General features: G+C 46.2%; 1 protein-coding gene across 2 annotated transcripts in view; it reads left to right on the top strand.

The window, feature by feature from the left end:
* Positions 1-17,919, top strand: part of SNX30 (sorting nexin family member 30) — a 44,356-nt gene extending 26,437 nt beyond the window's left edge. Inside the window, exons 3-9 of one of the 2 annotated variants that reach the window (XM_083719397.1) lie at positions 144-254; positions 1,910-2,068; positions 3,905-4,100; positions 4,900-5,099; positions 11,537-11,623; positions 16,119-16,271; positions 17,451-17,919. In XM_083719397.1, the coding sequence (XP_083575523.1) occupies positions 144-254; positions 1,910-2,068; positions 3,905-4,100; positions 4,900-5,099; positions 11,537-11,623; positions 16,119-16,271; positions 17,451-17,510 (966 nt within the window). In that variant the 3' untranslated portion in view covers positions 17,511-17,919. Of the gene's footprint in view, positions 1-143; positions 255-1,909; positions 2,069-3,904; positions 4,101-4,899; positions 5,100-11,536; positions 12,760-12,974; positions 13,044-16,118; positions 16,272-17,450 lie in introns of those variants that run through there. The other variant, XR_014559375.1, reaches the window with a different exon arrangement.
* Positions 17,920-18,188: the final 269 nt, after the last annotated feature.

Genomic DNA, 18,188 nt, shown 5'->3' with positions numbered 1-18,188 from the left:
TAAAGAAGCCAACGTTTGGTAAAAGAAAATTAATAATAATACAGAGAATGCAAAGACTAGTGACTTAAGCATATATATTTTTTACTTGCCCTGTCTGATTTCTCTTGCTTGCTTTCCCCCTTTCGTTTCATTTTTATTCTTAGACCACACGTGCAGAGTTTGACTTGCCAGAGTATTCCATGCGCCGAAGATACCAGGATTTTGACTGGCTCAGGAATAAACTGGAGGAATCTCAACCCACTCATCTCATTCCCGTAGGTAGTAAGTCGGGGCCACTATTTGTTGGACTAAATAATGCACTTATAAGAAGTGCACATTTCTGCTTTTTCAGCAGTAATGGATTTGAGGTGTGTTTAGAATGAAAGAGAGATAAAGAAAATGCTTGCCTCAATTATTTTGTTGGGGAAATGCAAAACAGAACACTCCAAAACATTCCTGTCTGAACTAATTTATACTTCATATATTCTGACGTTATAGGTCTGCATTACAGCTGCTTACTTGCACTTTCTCCGAGCCTTAGAAACTGTACTCTGGCTAAACTTGACTTCTTCAATGAGAACAAAAACATGATTTTTTAAAAAAATCACTAATAGCTAATTTTTACACTAATATCATAATGTGTGTAGATTATACATCCATTATGGCATTTACGTGGTGGTATCTTTTAATTTTTAAAAACCTCTTTATTTTTCAGAAGTATTGTGTGTAGCAAGGGACGCAGGTGGCGCTGTGGGTTAAAGCCTCAGCGCCTAGGACTTGCCGATCGAAAGGTCGGCGGTTTGAATCCCTGCGGCGGGGTGCGCTCCCGCTGCTCGGTCCCAGCGCCTGCCAACCTAGCAGTTTGAAAGCACCTCCGGGTGCAAGTAGATAAATAGGGACCGCTTACCAGCGGGAAGGTAAAGGGCGTTTCCGTGTGCGGCTCTGGCTCGCCAGAGCAGCGATGTCACGCTGGCCACGTGACCCGGAAGTGTCTCCGGACAGCGCTGGCCCCTGGCCTCTTAAGTGAGATGGGCGCACAACCCCAGAGTCTGTCAAGACTGGCCCGTACGGGCAGGGGTACCTTTACCTTTACCTTTACTATTGTGTGTAGCATTTAATAAAAACAGAAAACAGTCCACAATAACAGATAAAAATTTACTGAAACAGCATGTTAGATCAACAGTACCTTTTCTGATGTAGAACCCTCACTCCTTGTGGGCTAAGATTCAAAAACCTGCCCCATCACAAAAAAATGTTTCTCAGTTCTTCCTGAATTGTCTGCTGGTGTGATGCTCCAAAAAAATATGTTTGGGAGGGACTTGCACAGGTAACAAGCCACTAGAAGCTACCTGGCCAAACACTTTCGGGTTTTGTGTGTTTGTGCTCCATGTTTGCCTAATTTGGGTTCACTGGTTGATATCAAACATTTATTGTGCCCACTGTAGACCCATTGAATTCAATGGACCTAAAATACTTAAGCCCATTGACTTAAGTGGGTTTATTCTGCATATTATTTTATTAGATCTCTCTAACAACATGACGTTACTCAGAATGCATTCGGAGTCAGCAAAGCTTCAAAAATCGATCTTTCAAAAAAGCTTCCTCTGAATGGGTGAACACTACTTTGACTTCCCTTCAGAAACAATTACTGCTTAAACTTATTTTTAGGTGAAAAGGTGCAAGTCAGCAGTTTCTTCTGGCTCAGTGATATCTCGTAGCATCTGTGCTGTGCTCTCCAACTCTCTCGGTACACTGATGAACTATGAAAATACTGTTACAAAATATTTGCTTCAGTTTTTAAAAATTTTTTGTTTACTATTGTAGTGGAAGAAAAACTTGAATGTGCACGTTTTCTAAAACATCGAAGCTTGAGGATAGAGATTTTCTTGTCCCCGTAAGCTCCTAAGATTTTTTTCCTGTTCCCTTCCAGCCTCTCCCAGAGAAATTTGTGGTCAAAGGAGTTGTTGATCGCTTTTCAGAAGAATTTGTTGAGACGAGGAGGAAGGCCTTGGATAAATTTTTGAAAAGGATTGCTGATCATCCTGTGCTTTCTTTTAACGAACACTTTCATGTGTTTCTTACTGCCAAAGTAAGTAAAGTGAACCCGTGCAGAACTGTGTTTAAATGGATGTGAGGTTGGTGGAAGCCTTTGTTTAGAATCTGATGAAATATTGCTTATCAATGTTAAACATGCTTTTAAATAGCACCATCAAATTCATCTGATAACCACTCATGTTATACAGCTACTTTGGGTGCCAGTATTTGACAGTTACTGTATTTTTCTGTGTATAAGACTAGGTTCCCCCCCTAAAAAATAATGTCAAAAATTAGGGGGCATCTTATACACAGATACATCTCCCCCCCCATTTTCTTAAATCTCAGCCCCCCAAAATAGGGGGCATCTTATCCATGGGGGAGTCTTATAGATGGAAAAATATGGTATATCTTTTTCAGTATGCCTTAAGCTTAGCATTTGAAAGAGCACAATAGAATCTAGTGTCTTCATTATACACCTTTAAAGGTAAAGGACCCCTGACAGTTAAGTCCAGTCGCGAACGACTCTGGGGTTGCGGCGATCATCTTGCTTTACTGGTCGAGGGAGCCGACGTTTGTCCACAGACAGTTTTTCCGGGTCATGTGGCCATCATGACTAAGCTGCTTCTGGTAAAACCAGAGCAGTGCACAGAAACGCCGTTTACCTTCCCGTGGTACCTATTTATCTACTTGCACTTTGACGTGCTTTCAAACTGCTAGGTTGGCAGGAGCTGGGACTGAGCAACAGGAGCTCACCCTGTTGCAGGGATTCGAACCGCCAACCTTCCAACCAGCAAGCCCAAGGCTCTGTGGTTCACACCACAGCGCCACCCGTGTCCCTATTTTTCACCTTTTACGTCCCTATTATACACCTTTAGGCACAAGGCAAAAATGTTCCTTTTCAACCAGGCCTTTGGTTGATTTGATTGACATCCTATGCCCTTTTAAAATGTGGGGGTTTTTTGGGGGGGGGAGGTTTATTCAGTTGTTGTTTTTATTTTGATTATGTATTTTGTGGTTTTATATTTTGTTTTTATTCTGTGAAGCGCCCTGAGACCTCCGGGTATAGGGCAGTATATAAAAGCAAACAAACAAACAGCTGGGACAGAGATTGGATACAGGGGAAACTGAGAGGTTTGCTTTCAAGAAAGAGAGAAGACTGAGCTGTGGGTGGGTGGGAGAGCAAACAGAAATAAGATATCCTACTGTGAACAGACCAAAGGCTGTCTACTCTAGAATTCGGTCTCCCTCAATGATTAAACATATTTATTTGAGAAGCCCACAAGAAAGTCATCTAACGTGGCAGCCGCCCCCACATGTTGTGGTAGAGAGTCACCAAGTTTCTCTTCCTCCTTCCCTCACCTGTTATAAATATCTGCTTTGCGTAATGTTACTGCAGTGGTGTGACTTCTGCTGCTTGCGTTCTGGTTGTTGTTATACATCATCACTAATGCAGATGAGGCCTAAGTTCGGCACAGCCCTAAGAGTGTAACTTCTGCAAATGTTTTTATTTTGGGATAAACGAAAAACAGCTCCTCTTAACGGGAGTTTTGGAGCATTAACACAGGTTGTAAGGGCCTGTGCGGTCCTCAGAATAGAATAGACTGAAACTCTGCTTTCCCCAAGTTCGTTGTTGAACAAATATACAGTGGTACCTCAGAAGTTGAACGTTCAGAAACTGAGGCGCGGCTTCCGATTGGCTGCAGGAAGCTGCATCGGATGTTTGCGTTACAAAGAACGTTCGCAAACTGGAAAACTCACTTCCAGGTTTGCTGCGGTATTCAGGAGCCAAAATGTTTGACTCCCAAGGCGTTCAGCTTCCAAGGTACAACTGTATTTGGAAGACATAAACATAATCTAAAATCTAATTGGCTGCTCTTTTCGCCCATAGGATCTTCATGCTTATAAAAAGCAGGGAATGGCCTTGCTTTCTAAGATGGGAGAATCGGTAAAATATGTCACAGGAAGCTATAAACTCAGAAGTCGACCGGTGGAGTTTGCTGCCATTGGTGACTACCTAGATACTTTTTCTCTGAAGCTTGGAACCATTGACAGAATAGCACAGCGAATTATCAAGGAGGAAGTAGGTGAGTAGTATGTGCAGCTTTTCTTTAGAACTCTAATTCTTGCTCCGCTAGCAAAGTCTGGATGCCAGCGGTGGGGGAACATGTGGCCCCCTAGAAAATGCTTGGACTCCCAATTCCCATCAGCTGAGCCAAAGTGGCTGGTGGTCGAGAATAATGGGGATTATATCCTGGCTATGTCTGGGAAGCCATAGGTTCCCATCCCCAGTATACCCATTTTCAGAATATGTGTTGCATATGGAATCAAAAATATAATTACTTCTGTTGCTCATAGCTCAAATCCTGAGTTCATCATACTATAATATTTCATTTAGTACTCCGAAAAAGATGTCCATTCTGCCACAAACACTATTGTGGTTATGATTTAATAGATAGTGCAGCAGAAGGTGGGAAACAACAACTTCATGGAAAACGGGGAAGTTGATAAATCTGAGAAGAGATGAAATTGTGTTTGGATTGTATATGTTTAAAATGTTGAAACTTAATAAAATATAATTGAAAAAGGGGAATTAAAAAGGTATTGCGTGTGCATTCAGAATGGCTAAATTCCTTTGTCGTTCTTTGTCCTCCTGCATCTTAAGTTGTAACAAGATGCTTATAGCAATTACCCAAAGGTCCTAGACCTTCCTTTGTAGGTTCTGACACTTTTATTATTGGTATTTTCCTTATCACGAGAAGTTTCTGATCTGAAAGTTAGGCTTGTTGACTTTAAAAACAAACACATAAACCCTCTGGCGCTTTCTCGAAACCCAGAAACCAGAACTTTCCTGCCTTTTATTTTCATAGCATCGTTCTCTTGCAGAATACCTTGTGGAGCTCCGAGAGTATGGTCCTGTTTACTCAACCTGGAGTGGGTTAGAGAAAGAGCTGTCGGAGCCTCTTGAAGGAGTATCTGCCTGCATTGGGAATTGCTGTACGGCACTCGAGGAACTGAGCGAAGACATGACCGAAGACTTTCTTCCTGTCCTAAGAGAGTATATGCTGTACTCGGAGTCCATGAAGGTAACATGGGATTTGTGGCAGGCAGATGTTTGCATCTAGGAAAACAGCTTTCCCAGAAATGCCAGCGTGTGGACATTTTGTGGGCATGAAACTACTGCATCCCCTTCAGAAGATCTCTCTGTGGCCTCTTCTACCTGCTGCTGTCATTTTGACACAAAATGGTTCCAGAAATGATAGATAGATAGATAGATAGATAGATAGATAGATACCGTATTTTTCGCCCTATAGGACGCACCGGCCCATAGGACGCACCTAGTTTTTTGGGGGGGAAATCAAGGGAAAATTTTTTTTCCCCGCCCAGGTTTGCGCAGCCATCCCCAAGCTAGAAGAGGGAGACGGAGCGCTCCGTCTCCCTCTTCTGCCTTCAGGGACAGCTTCTCTAGCCTCCGTGGGGCAGCGGCTTGCCCTGCTGTCCCCCGAGCTGGTGGGGCTGGTGATGGGGAGAAGCTTGCTTCTCCCCCCCCGCCCGCCAGCCTCCAGACCAGGTCCGGGAATAGCGGGGTGGCAGCGCTCCGCCTCCCTGCTATCCCCCGAGCTTGTGGGGCTGGCGGGGGGAGGGGAGAAGCAAGCTTGCTTCTCCCCATCGCCAGCCTCCAGATCAGGTCGGGGAATAGCGGGGTGGCGGCGCTCCACCTCCCCGCTATCCCCCAAGCTTGTGGGGCTGGCGGGGGGGGGGGGAGAGAAGCAAGCTTGCTAATCCTGGCTAGCAAAGTCAGAACTATTCCCAGAAATGATGTGCTTCCTTCCCTGGAACAAATCTCACCTCTCTTTTAATATGGCAGACATTTGACTTCATCTTTCTGGCTATTGAATGGTTCAGCCAGTTAGGACCATGTAACATGGATACTGAAATAACTCCTCTGGTTGCTGCTTTGCTACTGGGTTAAATTGAAGGTATAATAATAATAAATAATAAAATTTTTTATTTATATCCTGCCCTCCCCAGCCGAAGCCGGGCTCAGGGCGGCTAACAACAATAAAACAGTACAACATTCTAAAAACATTTCATTATAAAATTAATTCAACTCAAAATGATGGCAACTATTGGGCTAGAGTTCTGTGAAGATTGCCAAAGGAGGGAGTCAGGCTGTGCCCTGGCCAAAGGCCTGGTGGAACAGCTCTGTCTTGCAGGCCCTGTGGAAAGATGTCAAGTCCCTCAGGGCCCTAGTCTCTTGTGACAGAGCGTTCCACCAGATTGGAGCCACAGCCGAAAAAGCCCTGGCTCTAGTTGAGGCCAGCCTAACCTCTCTGTGGCCTGGGACACACACACTGACAACTTATAGAAACTCCATCCAGAACAGCGTGTTGGGGAAGGGGAGGCAGGATTGTCCTGTCTGGCAAGCTGATTGCCATAGTGTGATGTTGGATTCCACCAGTGTTCTTAACTTAGGGTTCCTTCAACATAGCCTCTGAAATTGATTTCATCCTGCAGTTCTTCAGATCCTGACTTACTGCCACACTTTGCTAGCCCTAACCATGATGAATCTGGGTACGACCACATTACGTAGTAGTAATGTTGGTGCCAGTGAACCCTTAGCTGTGATTGAGGGTAGAAGATGTAATAATCTTTTTTCTAGGTGTGGGATGGAAGGCAGGTTGCAGGTGCTGCCTCTCAGTTCTGACTTAAGCATGGTTAGCAGGGGGACAATGCGTAGCCCCCATAGATGACAGGTGAGTTCGCTAGCATACCAAATACTTGAAAATCCTTACTTTCAGGGTATACCTGTGTCTGCGTGTATCCATGGCGGTGCTAGCTGTCTGCAGGATTTTAAATAGGTGTAACCAGTGTTAGAAACTGAGTTAGAAGCTAAATGGCACCTTAAACCTAGGTTATGGGTGCAACAACGGAATGTCCGGCTGTGCTTTTTTTAATAACAAGAATACAAAGCTGAAAACGAATGAACTGCAGCTAAAAGATGATGTTCATTTTTCACATGGTCTAGTCCTTCCCCTGCCCCCACTCCCCTAATATTCTTAAGAGAGTAGCTGGAAGTAGGGAGGCAGAAAAAAGTCCTCCTTTCCTTCCACTCCGCAGCTTTAATCTGAAATCTTAGGCGCATTACTGTGCCCAAAGCTCAAAAACTGCGTGCAGTAATGAAATTCCCTGTCGCAAAACACGCCTAGAACAACGGGAGTTTCGAACACTGGGTGTAACAGGCTGCTTCCAGGTGTTATGGGGACTGATTAGCCATGAAGATGGGACATTACCTTCTTCTGCAAGCCTGCATATCCCCATGCCTTGTAATTGATAACCATCATGATGCAGCCTTCACTGCTTTGAGAAGTCGCATGTGGCCCCTGTATGAAAGGGGTTGCCCAAATGTGTCTCTCTGATGCACCAATTATGATATATAAGCTGTGAGAAGGGCCTCGGGGCCGGCTATGTATCATTTTCATGCTGACTTGCTTTTACAAGAAAAGAAAAGCAGGAGTAGGAACTGTTGAGATGATATAAAGCATTCTGCGCACAGTTAGTACAAACAGTTCCCCGTGGAATGTTTTGATATTAGGTAAATGGAGTTAACGGTTGGGCTTTTTTAAATATATGCCTGAGCAGCTGAAAGTATGCAGATGAATTTTCATGTGGGTGCAGCAGTCAGCTGCCGTCTCCAGTCCCTTGAGAAATTACAGCTTTGTGCAGCTTTAAGAAAACCCCTACCATTGTATTAATGCATCGGCTTCAATTTTTCTTCTTGTAGAACAACATATAATGAATAATATGTAACCATCGGGTTTTTAATTTTCTGTATTCTTTACTGTAAGAAATGGCTAAAGTCCTTGGCCCAGGTCAAAACACAAACTCCGTTTTTAAACGGAGAACTTTTTGCCCCCCTGATATTTTATGCAACTTAAAAAGAGAGAGAAGAAACTAGGAAGTACTGCAAACGTGTTTTAAAAATATAAAAAGAAAGGAAGGTTTGCTTAAGCGCAGGTTGCATCCAGGGGAAGGCCTCATCTGCACTAGGCATTTAAAGCAGTATCAAAGCACTTTTAAACAGTCGTGGCTTCCCCCAAAGAACTCTGGGAAATGCAGAATATTAATCACTAGTAAATTTGAGCCTATATCAGCCAGTCCCCTTTAATCTTATCTTGGAGGTTAACTTTTGAAGAGAACCTGTGAATTTTGTGTGTGTGATTAAAAATAGAGGTCTGCATATAACTTGAGATGGGCTTGAGCATGCTTCTTTTCCATTAACGGGGTGGAATATTGAGCTAGCATTCAGTGGTACGGGATGGGGTGGGAGGCAATAAATGAAGCCCTATGCAGGGGTTCTGCCCTCATGCCGTTACCATAGTCTGAGGGAAAGTGCAGGGATGTGTTTGCTTGTTCCTGCTCTCGCCAGCCTTGCCTCCTTGGAGGAGAATGCTGAAGTCTAGACTTCCTGTGTGGTCCAAGTTCTAAACTGAGGAACGTACATTCATAGAACAGCGTCCTGCTTCAGACCTTTCCACTTCCAAGTGTGGATGGCAGTGGGACTGGGTGATGAGGACATAAAATATGGGGGGCAGAGCCAGTGAAACCCATCTCCCCTATGCGTAATCACACGAGGGCAGCACATCACCTGTGTAGGACTCTAGAGAAGGCAACATCAATCCTCTTTCTCCAGAAACTGACGTAATCATTCTTCACCTTTTCTTTCTGTCGGCAAACAAATATGTATTGTCCCAGACCTGTCTGTTTGCTAGCCATGTGCCTTTCGAATGCAATATATTAATGATTAAACTGTAAGTTCGAATCTCCACATATTCTGCAGGCAGATTTCTTTTAGCCGAAGGCAACTAGTTTATTAGCATTTTTGCATACCTGCACCAAAGCAGAAATACCTGTTCCATTGAAAGGGCTTATCTACCTCTCTAATAACTATAGGAGAAAGTTGCACATCACTGTGATTCTCCCAGAGCAAATAAAGCTGTGCCTTTTAAACTGCAGAAAGCATGCATGATGCAGGTGTCACACATCCTAAGTTATTGGATCACATCAGCAGATAAGTGCTTATCTTTCAGCTGTTGAATGGATCACAAAATTGGTAGGTGCTGTTATGGCCAGGTTTAAAGAAACTTCAACACTAGATTTACCTGCCTGCCTGCCTTTTCAGTGTCAGATTTGCACACAGAACAGCTAAAAACATCCCCTGTAGTTAATTTATCTGATCAGAATGGTCCCATCATTTGAACAAAGACTTTGGCATCACTGGAGTACTGAAAAGTTCCATTTGGGGTAGGGATGTCACTGTCAGATAGGATGTCAAAAAAGGGCTGTGAAATAGCTGCCCTTTATTTGTTGCACTGCAATTTGCTGGCTTACATGAATGAAAAAGTGCTTTTTAAAAACGGTTTCCTTCTGCTGCCTTTATATAAATTTCAATGGTTTCCAATGAAATTTATTGCTGAAAAGCATAACTGGGTGAAATGGGTTTCGATGGGCAAATAACAAGTTGTTCTGCATGTTTGCTGAAGCCTCTCCTGCCCACAAGCCAATAAAACCAAACCTTGTAACCGCAAAGCCTCTTGGAACCGTTTCAGTGATAGCTGCTTAACAGGACTGCCTGTATATGAGATCTGATTCATATGTTGCTTGCTAGATCTTAGTTTTGAGGTAGGTAGCAAACCTGAGAGTGAGCACCAGCCATTCAGAATTGGTTTAATAGCATTTCAGGAGATGTGCTTGATATCTCAAAGCAAAGTATTTAGTTTGGGGGATAGGCAGATTTAAATAGAGTGCCTTGCTGTGATCAAATGTTTTGGAGGTACTAATACAGTTTGTAGTGCTTGGGTGTGTGTGTGTGGGGGGGACCAGTAGTTAATTTTTACAACAGATTTACACTGCTGCGAGAGCAAGGGTTTGCTCGAGGCTGAAAACGATTGTAGCTTGTAAGTTTTTGAGCTGCATTCTGTAGTCCTGCCAAATTTGTTTTGCCGGGATGAAATGATTTCTGATCTCTGTCCTGCTGTTCTTGAAAGGGGCTTAAAATGTGTGAGCTTCATAGCTGAGTGATGACTTTGAACTCTTTCACAACCAAGCCACTGTGTTGCAAATACTATCCAAGATTCCCTATCCCTTCTGAAGGGAGATGATGATGATCTTGCACTGAAATAAGGATTGTTTCACTGACTCAAATAGTTGTGATCCTTCCAGTCTACCTCTGCAATCTGGAAGACAACAACAACAACAACAATTTATTTATTTATTTATACCCTGCTACTCTGGGCAGCTTCCAACAAAATATTAAAAATACAATTATTTTAATCTATTTAATTTATTTTAAATACATTAAAAATTTCCGTAAACGGGGCTGCCTTCAGATGTCTTCTAAAAGTCAGATACAGTGGACCCTCCGGATATGAACTTAATTTGTTCAGGGGTTCCTTACGTACCCTGAAAAGTCCGCAACATGAGGCACCGCTTCTGTGCATGCATGTGCGGCAAAACCTGGAAGTATACACTTCTGGGGTTGCCGTGTTCACAACCCGAAAGTTACATTACCCAAAGGTAACGTAACCCGAGGGTCTACTTTGGTTGTTTATTTCCTTGACATCTGATGGGAGGGCATTCCATAGGGCGGGCGCCACTACAGATAGGGTCCTCTGCCTGGTTCCCTTTAACTTCTCTTCTTTCAGTGAAGGAACTGCCAGAAGGCCCTCGGAGTTGGACCTCAGTGTCCAGGCTGAATGATGGGGGTGGAGACGTTCCTTCAGGTATACTGGGCTGAGGCTGTTTAGGGCTTTAAAGGTCAGCACCCACACTTTGAATTGTGCTCAGAAATGTGCTTGGAGCAAATGTAGGTCTTTCAGGACTGGTGTCATATGGTCTCAGTGACCACTCCCAGTCACCACTCTAGCTGCCACATTCTGGATTAGTTGTAGTTTCTGGGTCACCTTCAAAGGTAGCCCCACGTAGAGCACATTGCAGTAGTCCAAGCGGGAGATAACCAGGGCATGTACCACTCTGGGAAGACACTGCTCAAGCAGGTAGGGTCGAAACACTAGGAGAATGCTCTCCCCATTGCTGGCTACTGAACTTGCCCCCCAGCAGCCAGGAAATGAACCTGGACCTTCATTTCTGACCTTCTAGAACAGTGGTTCCGAACTGGTGGTCTGCGGACCCCAGATGTTGCTGAACCACAACTCCCATCAGCCCCCCAACCAGCTTGGCCAACGGGAGTTGTGATTCAGCAACAGCTGGAGGGCCATAGGTTTCCCTTAGCTGGTCTAATGCAAGAAGACAATGCAACTGCCATCACCCTTCCTAGCCAATAGACTTCCACTGCTGACACCTAAGTAGTACTGGTTTCAAGTGGATGACAGCTGGCTTGGGGTAACAAGCTCAAGTTCATATGAAAAGTGTGTGTGTGTGTGTGTGTGTGTGTGTGTGTGTGTACACATAACCCTTGCATCTCCTCTGATTGCATCCTGTCTCTTCCCCCCCCCCCCTTTAGAATGTGTTGAAGAAAAGAGATCAAGTTCAAGCCGAATATGAAGCCAAACTGGAAGCTGTGGTCTTAAAAAGAGAAGACCGTCCCAAGGTTAGTCCTCTTTGGAACTGCTCTTGGACAGCTAAGTCTCCCACTGCATTGTCTTCAGCAAGATTAAAAAGTTTTTGTGGAATGTTGAAAAGGGCAGTAAATACTGGTGACTAAAAAGCAATTTATTGGACTGCAAACTGGATTCTTGGACTTGATCTTTGGTGAGGAAAATATCATTTTTTGGGTAGGAGAGGTCCTTGGGACACAAGGAAACAAAACTGCCCAGTACCACAAACAGTTGAATACCCCAGGTTGGCCAATTGGTGGTCTGATGCTTTTAATTGTGACAAGGGGTAATAAAATATATACGCAGATTTGATCAATAATTATTGATATTCATTGCTTGTGTAAATTATACTTTCCCATCAACCAGCTTTGGTTTATCTCACAGCATGTGTTGGCTGGCTTTTGGGCAGGTATAAGGAACCTTTGGCCTTCTGAATTTTGGACTGGAGCACCCATCACCCTTGACCGTTGGCCATGCTGGCTGGGGCAGACAGGTGTTGGAGATCAACAACATCTGGAGGACCATAGGTTTTCATTCCTGGTCTCAGTTCAAGGTTTTATGAAAGAACCTATGTTAAGGTTCTTTTCACATAGATTGAATTGAGCTATCCATTAGTGGGGTAACTACGTTTGTCACTATATTTTTGGAGGATAGAAGCTGTTACCTTAGTGTTGGTGCTTGAATGCACATTGATTCCTTAACTGATGAATAAGCAGCAGAGGCCTTATCCACCGTGCCACCAATATTTAAAAGCTTTAAAAATTAGTAATTATACTAATTCACATTGAAGTTAATCTTTTTCTTTTCATCTTAGGCACAGCCTCCTTTAATTAATGCAATTTTATTTAAAAGCAGTGACAACTAATAGGTTTGCTTTGCCCGTTAGAGCCTCTCCACTCCGTCTTTTGTTTAAGCTAATAGAACAATTAACAATTTAAGCTCTGGATTTATCTCGTCTGTGCTCCACTGCTCTTCAAATGTATTCAGGACAGTGGGTATTAGGAACAGTCCTGTAGACAGAAAGGCTAGCCAGTGAATTTTGTAGCTGTGTTGGGAGAAATCTGAAGCCAGGTGACTCTGGTCCAAATTCATCGCAATGTGTAGCCACAATACCAGTGGCTATACAGTGGTACCTCGGGTTAAGAACTTAATTCATTTTGGAGGTCTGTTCTTAACCTGAAGCACCACTTTGGCCAATGGGGCCTCCTGCGCCACTGCACGATTTCTGTTCTCATCCTGAAGCAAAGTTCTTAACCCGAGGTAATATTTCTGGGTTAGCGGAGTCTGTAACCTGAAGCAGATGTAAGCTGAAGCGTATGTAACCCGAGGTACCATTGTACAAAGATCTCTTGTTGTCTCCCTAGCTGAAAGCTGAAAGGAAATATGGCTTTGGAATAATAATAATAATAATAATAATAATAATAATAATAATAATAATAAAATTTATTTACACCTAGACCAGTGTTTCCCAACCGGTGTTCCGCGGCACACTAGTGTGCCGCGAGACTTTGCCTGGTGTGCCGTGGGAGGGAGGCGGGCTCCATGTGCTTAGAGCAACAGGCTGCCGCCCCAAGCCTCGCGCGCCCGACAGGAGCTCCTGCCGGGTGCGCAAGGCTTGCAGACACTCGCCCGAAGCACGGGGCACCCTCCGGAGGGCTCCGCGTGCTTCGGGCAACAGGCTGCCGCCCCAAGCCTCGCGTGCCCAGCGGGAGCTCCTGCCGGGCGCGCAGGGTTGCAGACACTCGCCCGAAGCACAGGGAGCCCTCCGTAGGGCTCCCTGTGCTTCGGGCAACAGGCTGCCGCCCCAAGCCTTGCGCGCCTGGCAGGAGCTCCTGCCGGGCGCGCAAGGCTTGCAGACACACGCCCGAAGCACGGGGAGCCCTCCGTAGGGCTCCCTGTGCTTCGGGCAACAGGCTGCCGCCCCAAGCCTTGCCGCCTGGCAGGAGCTCCTGCCGGGCGCGCAGGGTTGCAGACACTCGCCCGAAGCACGGGGAGCCCTCCGTAGGGCTCCCTGTGCTTCGGGCAACAGGCTGCCGCCCCAAGCCTTGCGCGCCTGGCAGGAGCTCCTGCCGGGCGCGCAAGACTTGCAGACACTCGCCCGAAGCACGGGCAGCCCTCCGTAGGGCTCCCTGTGCTTCGGGCAACAGGCTGCCGCCCCAAGCCTTGCGCGCCTGGCAGGAGCTCCTGCCGGGCGCGCAGGGTTGCAGACACTCGCCCGAAGCACGGGGAGCCCTCCGTAGGGCTCCCTGTGCTTCGGGCAACAAGCTGCCGCCCCAAGCCTTGCGCGCCTGGCAGGAGCTCCTGCCGGGCGCGCAGGGTTGCAGACACTCGCCCGAAGCACGGGCAGCCCTCCGTAGGGCTCCCTGTGCTTCGGGCAACAGGCTGCCGCCCCAAGCCTTGCGCGCCTGGCAGGAGCTCCTGCCGGGCGCGCAAGGCTTGCAGACACTCGCCCGAAGCACGGGGAGCCCTCCGTAGGGCTCCCTGTGCTTCGGGCAACAGGCTGCCGCCCCAAGCCTTGCCGCCTGGCAGGAGCTCCTGCCGGGCGCGCAGGGTTGCAGACACTCGCCCGAAGCACGGGGAGCCCTCCGTAGGGCTCCCTGTGCTTCGGGCAACAGGCTGCCGCCCCAAGCCTTGCGCGCCTGGCAGGAGCTCCTGCCGGGCGCGCAAGACTTGCAGACACTCGCCCGAAGCACGGGCAGCCCTCCGTAGGGCTCCCTGTGCTTCGGGCAACAGGCTGCCGCCCCAAGCCTTGCCGCCTGGCAGGAGCTCCTGCCGGGCGCGCAGGGTTGCAGACACTCGCCCGAAGCACGGGGAGCCCTCCGTAGGGCTCCCTGTGCTTCGGGCAACAAGCTGCCGCCCCAAGCCTTGCGCGCATGGCAGGAGCTCCTGCCGGGCGCGCAGGGTTGCAGACACTCGCCCGAAGCACGGGGAGCCCTCCGTAGGGCTCCCTGTGCTTCCGGCAACAGGCTGCCGCCCCAAGCGGCATATAGTCAATATAGGCACAGAGTTAATTTTTTAATCATTTTCTAATGGTGGTGTGCTTCGAGATTTTTTTCATGAAACAAGTGTGCCTTTGCCCAAAAAAGGTTGGGAAACACTGACCTAGACCCTCTGGTTGGGTTGCCCCAGCCATTCTGGGCAGTTTCCAACACAGAGACACATAATAAAACCTCAAGCATCAAAAACTTCCTGCCTGATACAGGGCTGTGTTCATATGTCTTCTAAAGTTGGTATAGTTCTTTATTTCCTTGACACAAAGGGTGTTCCACAGGGTGGGTGCCACTACCGAGAAGGCCCTCTGCCTGGTTCCCTGTAACTTCGTTTCTCACAGTGAGGGAACCACCAGAAGGCCCTTGGCGCTGGACCTCAGTGTCCGGGTTGAACGATGTGGGTGGAGATGCTCCTTCAGGTATACAGGGCCGAGGCTGTTCAAGGCTTTAAACTTCAGCACTGACACTTTGAATTGTGCTCAGAAATATACTGGGAGCCAGTGTAGATTCATGGGAATAAAAGCTTTAGCCCTTGACACTTGTCCAAGAAGCTGGTCCACCCGTGCTACTCCATAACTGCCAGCATTAAAAACCCTACTCGGGTGTTAAGTGTCACGTGACTATAATCACATGATGCAGGATACCAAGGCACATCTGCCCTGCGTGCACCCCTGTACCAACACCCCCCCCCAAAGTTACTCCTGCATTAGGAGGTGGGTCTTTAGCATGGCAATATCCTAGATGCAACATTGACACTGCCTATGAGCCACAACCCTAAAGACTCCTTTGCATTGCAGCTCACAGGGACAGCCTAGGCATTTTCACCCAGCTGCCCTGGTACAGGTGTTCCCCCAATGCAGGGGTGGCATTGGGGAGTGGCTGGTGGAAGGGGTGTATTCAGACCCCCATTGCTCCCGTCTCAAATGATTGTTTCCCGAAGCTGAACACCCGAGGGCTTAAGTCTGGGAAAGCACATACGGTGCCTTCTTTTTCTTTAAAGAAATAAATAATAATTGATACTTTTTCAAAGAAATACAAAAATACATACCCATTACATAGTATCTTTTTTATAATATACTGAGATAAAACAGCTACTTAGTCTAAAAGAGAACCAAGTAGGAAAAGGAACCAAGGAAAAGAGAAACGTAAAGAAAGAGAAAACGAGAGGAAAAGAAATAAAAAACTAAAGAAGGATAACATAATAATAGTAAAATAATAAATAATAATTATGTTGACATGCACAAATGAAAATAACACAAAGGAACATGGGGAGGGAGTGGAGGGAAGTCAGGGGATTCGACGAATCCCAAAATATGGATTAATATTAAGAGCGAATATAGATGTTTTAATTGTTTTATTTTGTGTTTTCCTTTTTCAGTGTAATGATTGTTTGTTGAGAAAATTAATAAAATAATAAAAGGACTTCTGGTCCAAGAAAATCCCTTAACTTGTGTCTGCAACAGCATTGGGGGATTCCTTTTTCTCGCTCTCTCCCCAGGTGCCCACTGAGGTCGAAAAGTGTCAGGACCGCGTGGAATGCTTCAACGCAGACCTGAAGGCAGATATGGACCGGTGGCAGAACAACAAGCGCCAAGACTTTCGGCAGCTTTTGATGGGAATGGCAGACAAAAACATCCAATATTATGAGAAGGTAATTCTCTAAGGTTGTTGCTGTTATGTAGTGAAAAGACTGTGGAAGCTCCCGATAACGAGAGTTTAGCAGAGCTGAATGCTTTAGAGGCGCGCGCTCCCTGCTTACCACCATTGAATTTTAGCTTTTTCACACTGTCACTATTTATGTGGACGGGGGACTAAATGGAGGGACGGGGGACTAAATGGAGGGACAAAATGTAGCTCTCCAGGCCACTCTGACCTCTTTCCTCAGGCCACATCCCTCGCCAGCCTTGCTCCATATCCTCCTCGAGTGTTTTTGCCTGGCTGGAATCTGTCTCTGAATTCTCATAACGCTTTCTGATTAGCATGTACCACCGTCCTAAAGCTTGTCTAAAATGCAACTGCCATCAACTGAATGCAACCTACTAATATGCCCTGGGCTCCCCAATCCCTCTCACCACCAAGGAAACCTAATAAATGCATAGATGAATAACCTGTCCATGTGACACTGACACAAAAGCCATATTGCATAAAGTGCAAAAAGAGAGAGAGAAATCACCGCTCCCCCTTCTTTCTCCCACCTCTCTCTCCCCACAACCTCAAAATGCCCACGACAGCAGCGTCTCACACCGAATGTAACTGACCTGTAGATAGGACTCTACGAATTGTAAACAGAGACGTTATATGTACCTCCGTCATCGAGTAAAATCTGTCAATGGAAACAGTTTTGGAAAAAAAAAAATTGCAGCTGCTGCAATTTTGGTAAGCAGCGCTGCGCAATGGTGCATGTTTCACTGGTCTTGAAAGAGCAGCATTCCCTGCCAGTGAGCTACTACGCCCAGTTCAAGGTGCAGAGGGATACAAAGCTCTCAGTGGTTTGAGGCCCAGGCAGTGGTGTGCTGTCAGTGGACCGAGGGGACTAGGCTATTCCCCGATGGGGGCCTCCTTCCCAAAGCCCAGGAAGCTTCTGCTCAGCTTAGGAAGGAAGGTGTGATGCTCCTGAGTGTGACATCAGGACGCCCCTCTCCATCACGCTTGCAAGGTGGTGCCTCTGGTCCGCTCTGTTCCCCTGTGAAACATTTCACCGCAGGCCCCTGGGTACCTCAAAGAGCACCTCTCTCAACCGCAATGTCATTTCTTTAGGGGCTTCTGGAAGTGGCTGGTTTTAAATGGAAGCACTGATGGGTTTGCCGTTCTGTGTCTTTGTTTCAAACAGTGCCTTACGGCGTGGGAATCTATTATACCACTTTTGCAAGACAAGCCTGAGACCAAATAAGAAACCGCATCTTTCCCCCACCCTTTTCCTCCCTGCACCACGGACTTTTGACCAAGTGACGGTACCACTAAACATACTGGAGATACACTATGCACGACTTGGTGTCAGATTTGGGTTTTCCCACCCCACCCCCTGGAGGAACAACTACCTGTGCTGAACCTCGGGACTGATCCAACTTGAAAAAAGTTTGAAACTGTACATTTTTTGTGCCACCTTTTTATTAAACCATCCGAGTTGGCCTTGAATGCTCCTACCCACGATCCTTGGCTGACGGCAAAGAAACTACAGGGACTTTTCTCCTTTTGGACCGCTTTATATTGAATGAAGTTGATACAAGGACACTACAAATAATAATAATGATGGTGATGATAATTACGATGATAATAATAAAGGACTCTTTAAAATGCAAGGTGCCAACACATCGTTATTGTCCTTCCTTTTTCTTGTTAGTTTAGTAAGGAGTGGTTGACCATGAAATGGCAGGTGTTCACTCTTCAAAATCAGTTGGATTTCTCCCATCCTCCATATGTGGAAAGGGAATTTGGCTGACAGAGACGCTTGCTGGATTCTCAAAGGTCTCTTTGAATTAACTTGGGCTTTGTGGATGGGAAGGTCAGGTCTACAGGGCAAAAGTTGGTACGGTCTTGGTACAATGCACAGGAAACCTGCAGAATATTT

Source organism: Podarcis gaigeae (genome assembly GCF_964106915.1).
Source record: "Podarcis gaigeae genome assembly, chromosome: 17".
Lineage (NCBI taxonomy): Eukaryota > Metazoa > Chordata > Lepidosauria > Squamata > Lacertidae > Podarcis > Podarcis gaigeae.
Note: the sequence above shows the minus strand (reverse complement) of the source record. Positions and strands in the feature narration are given on the sequence as shown.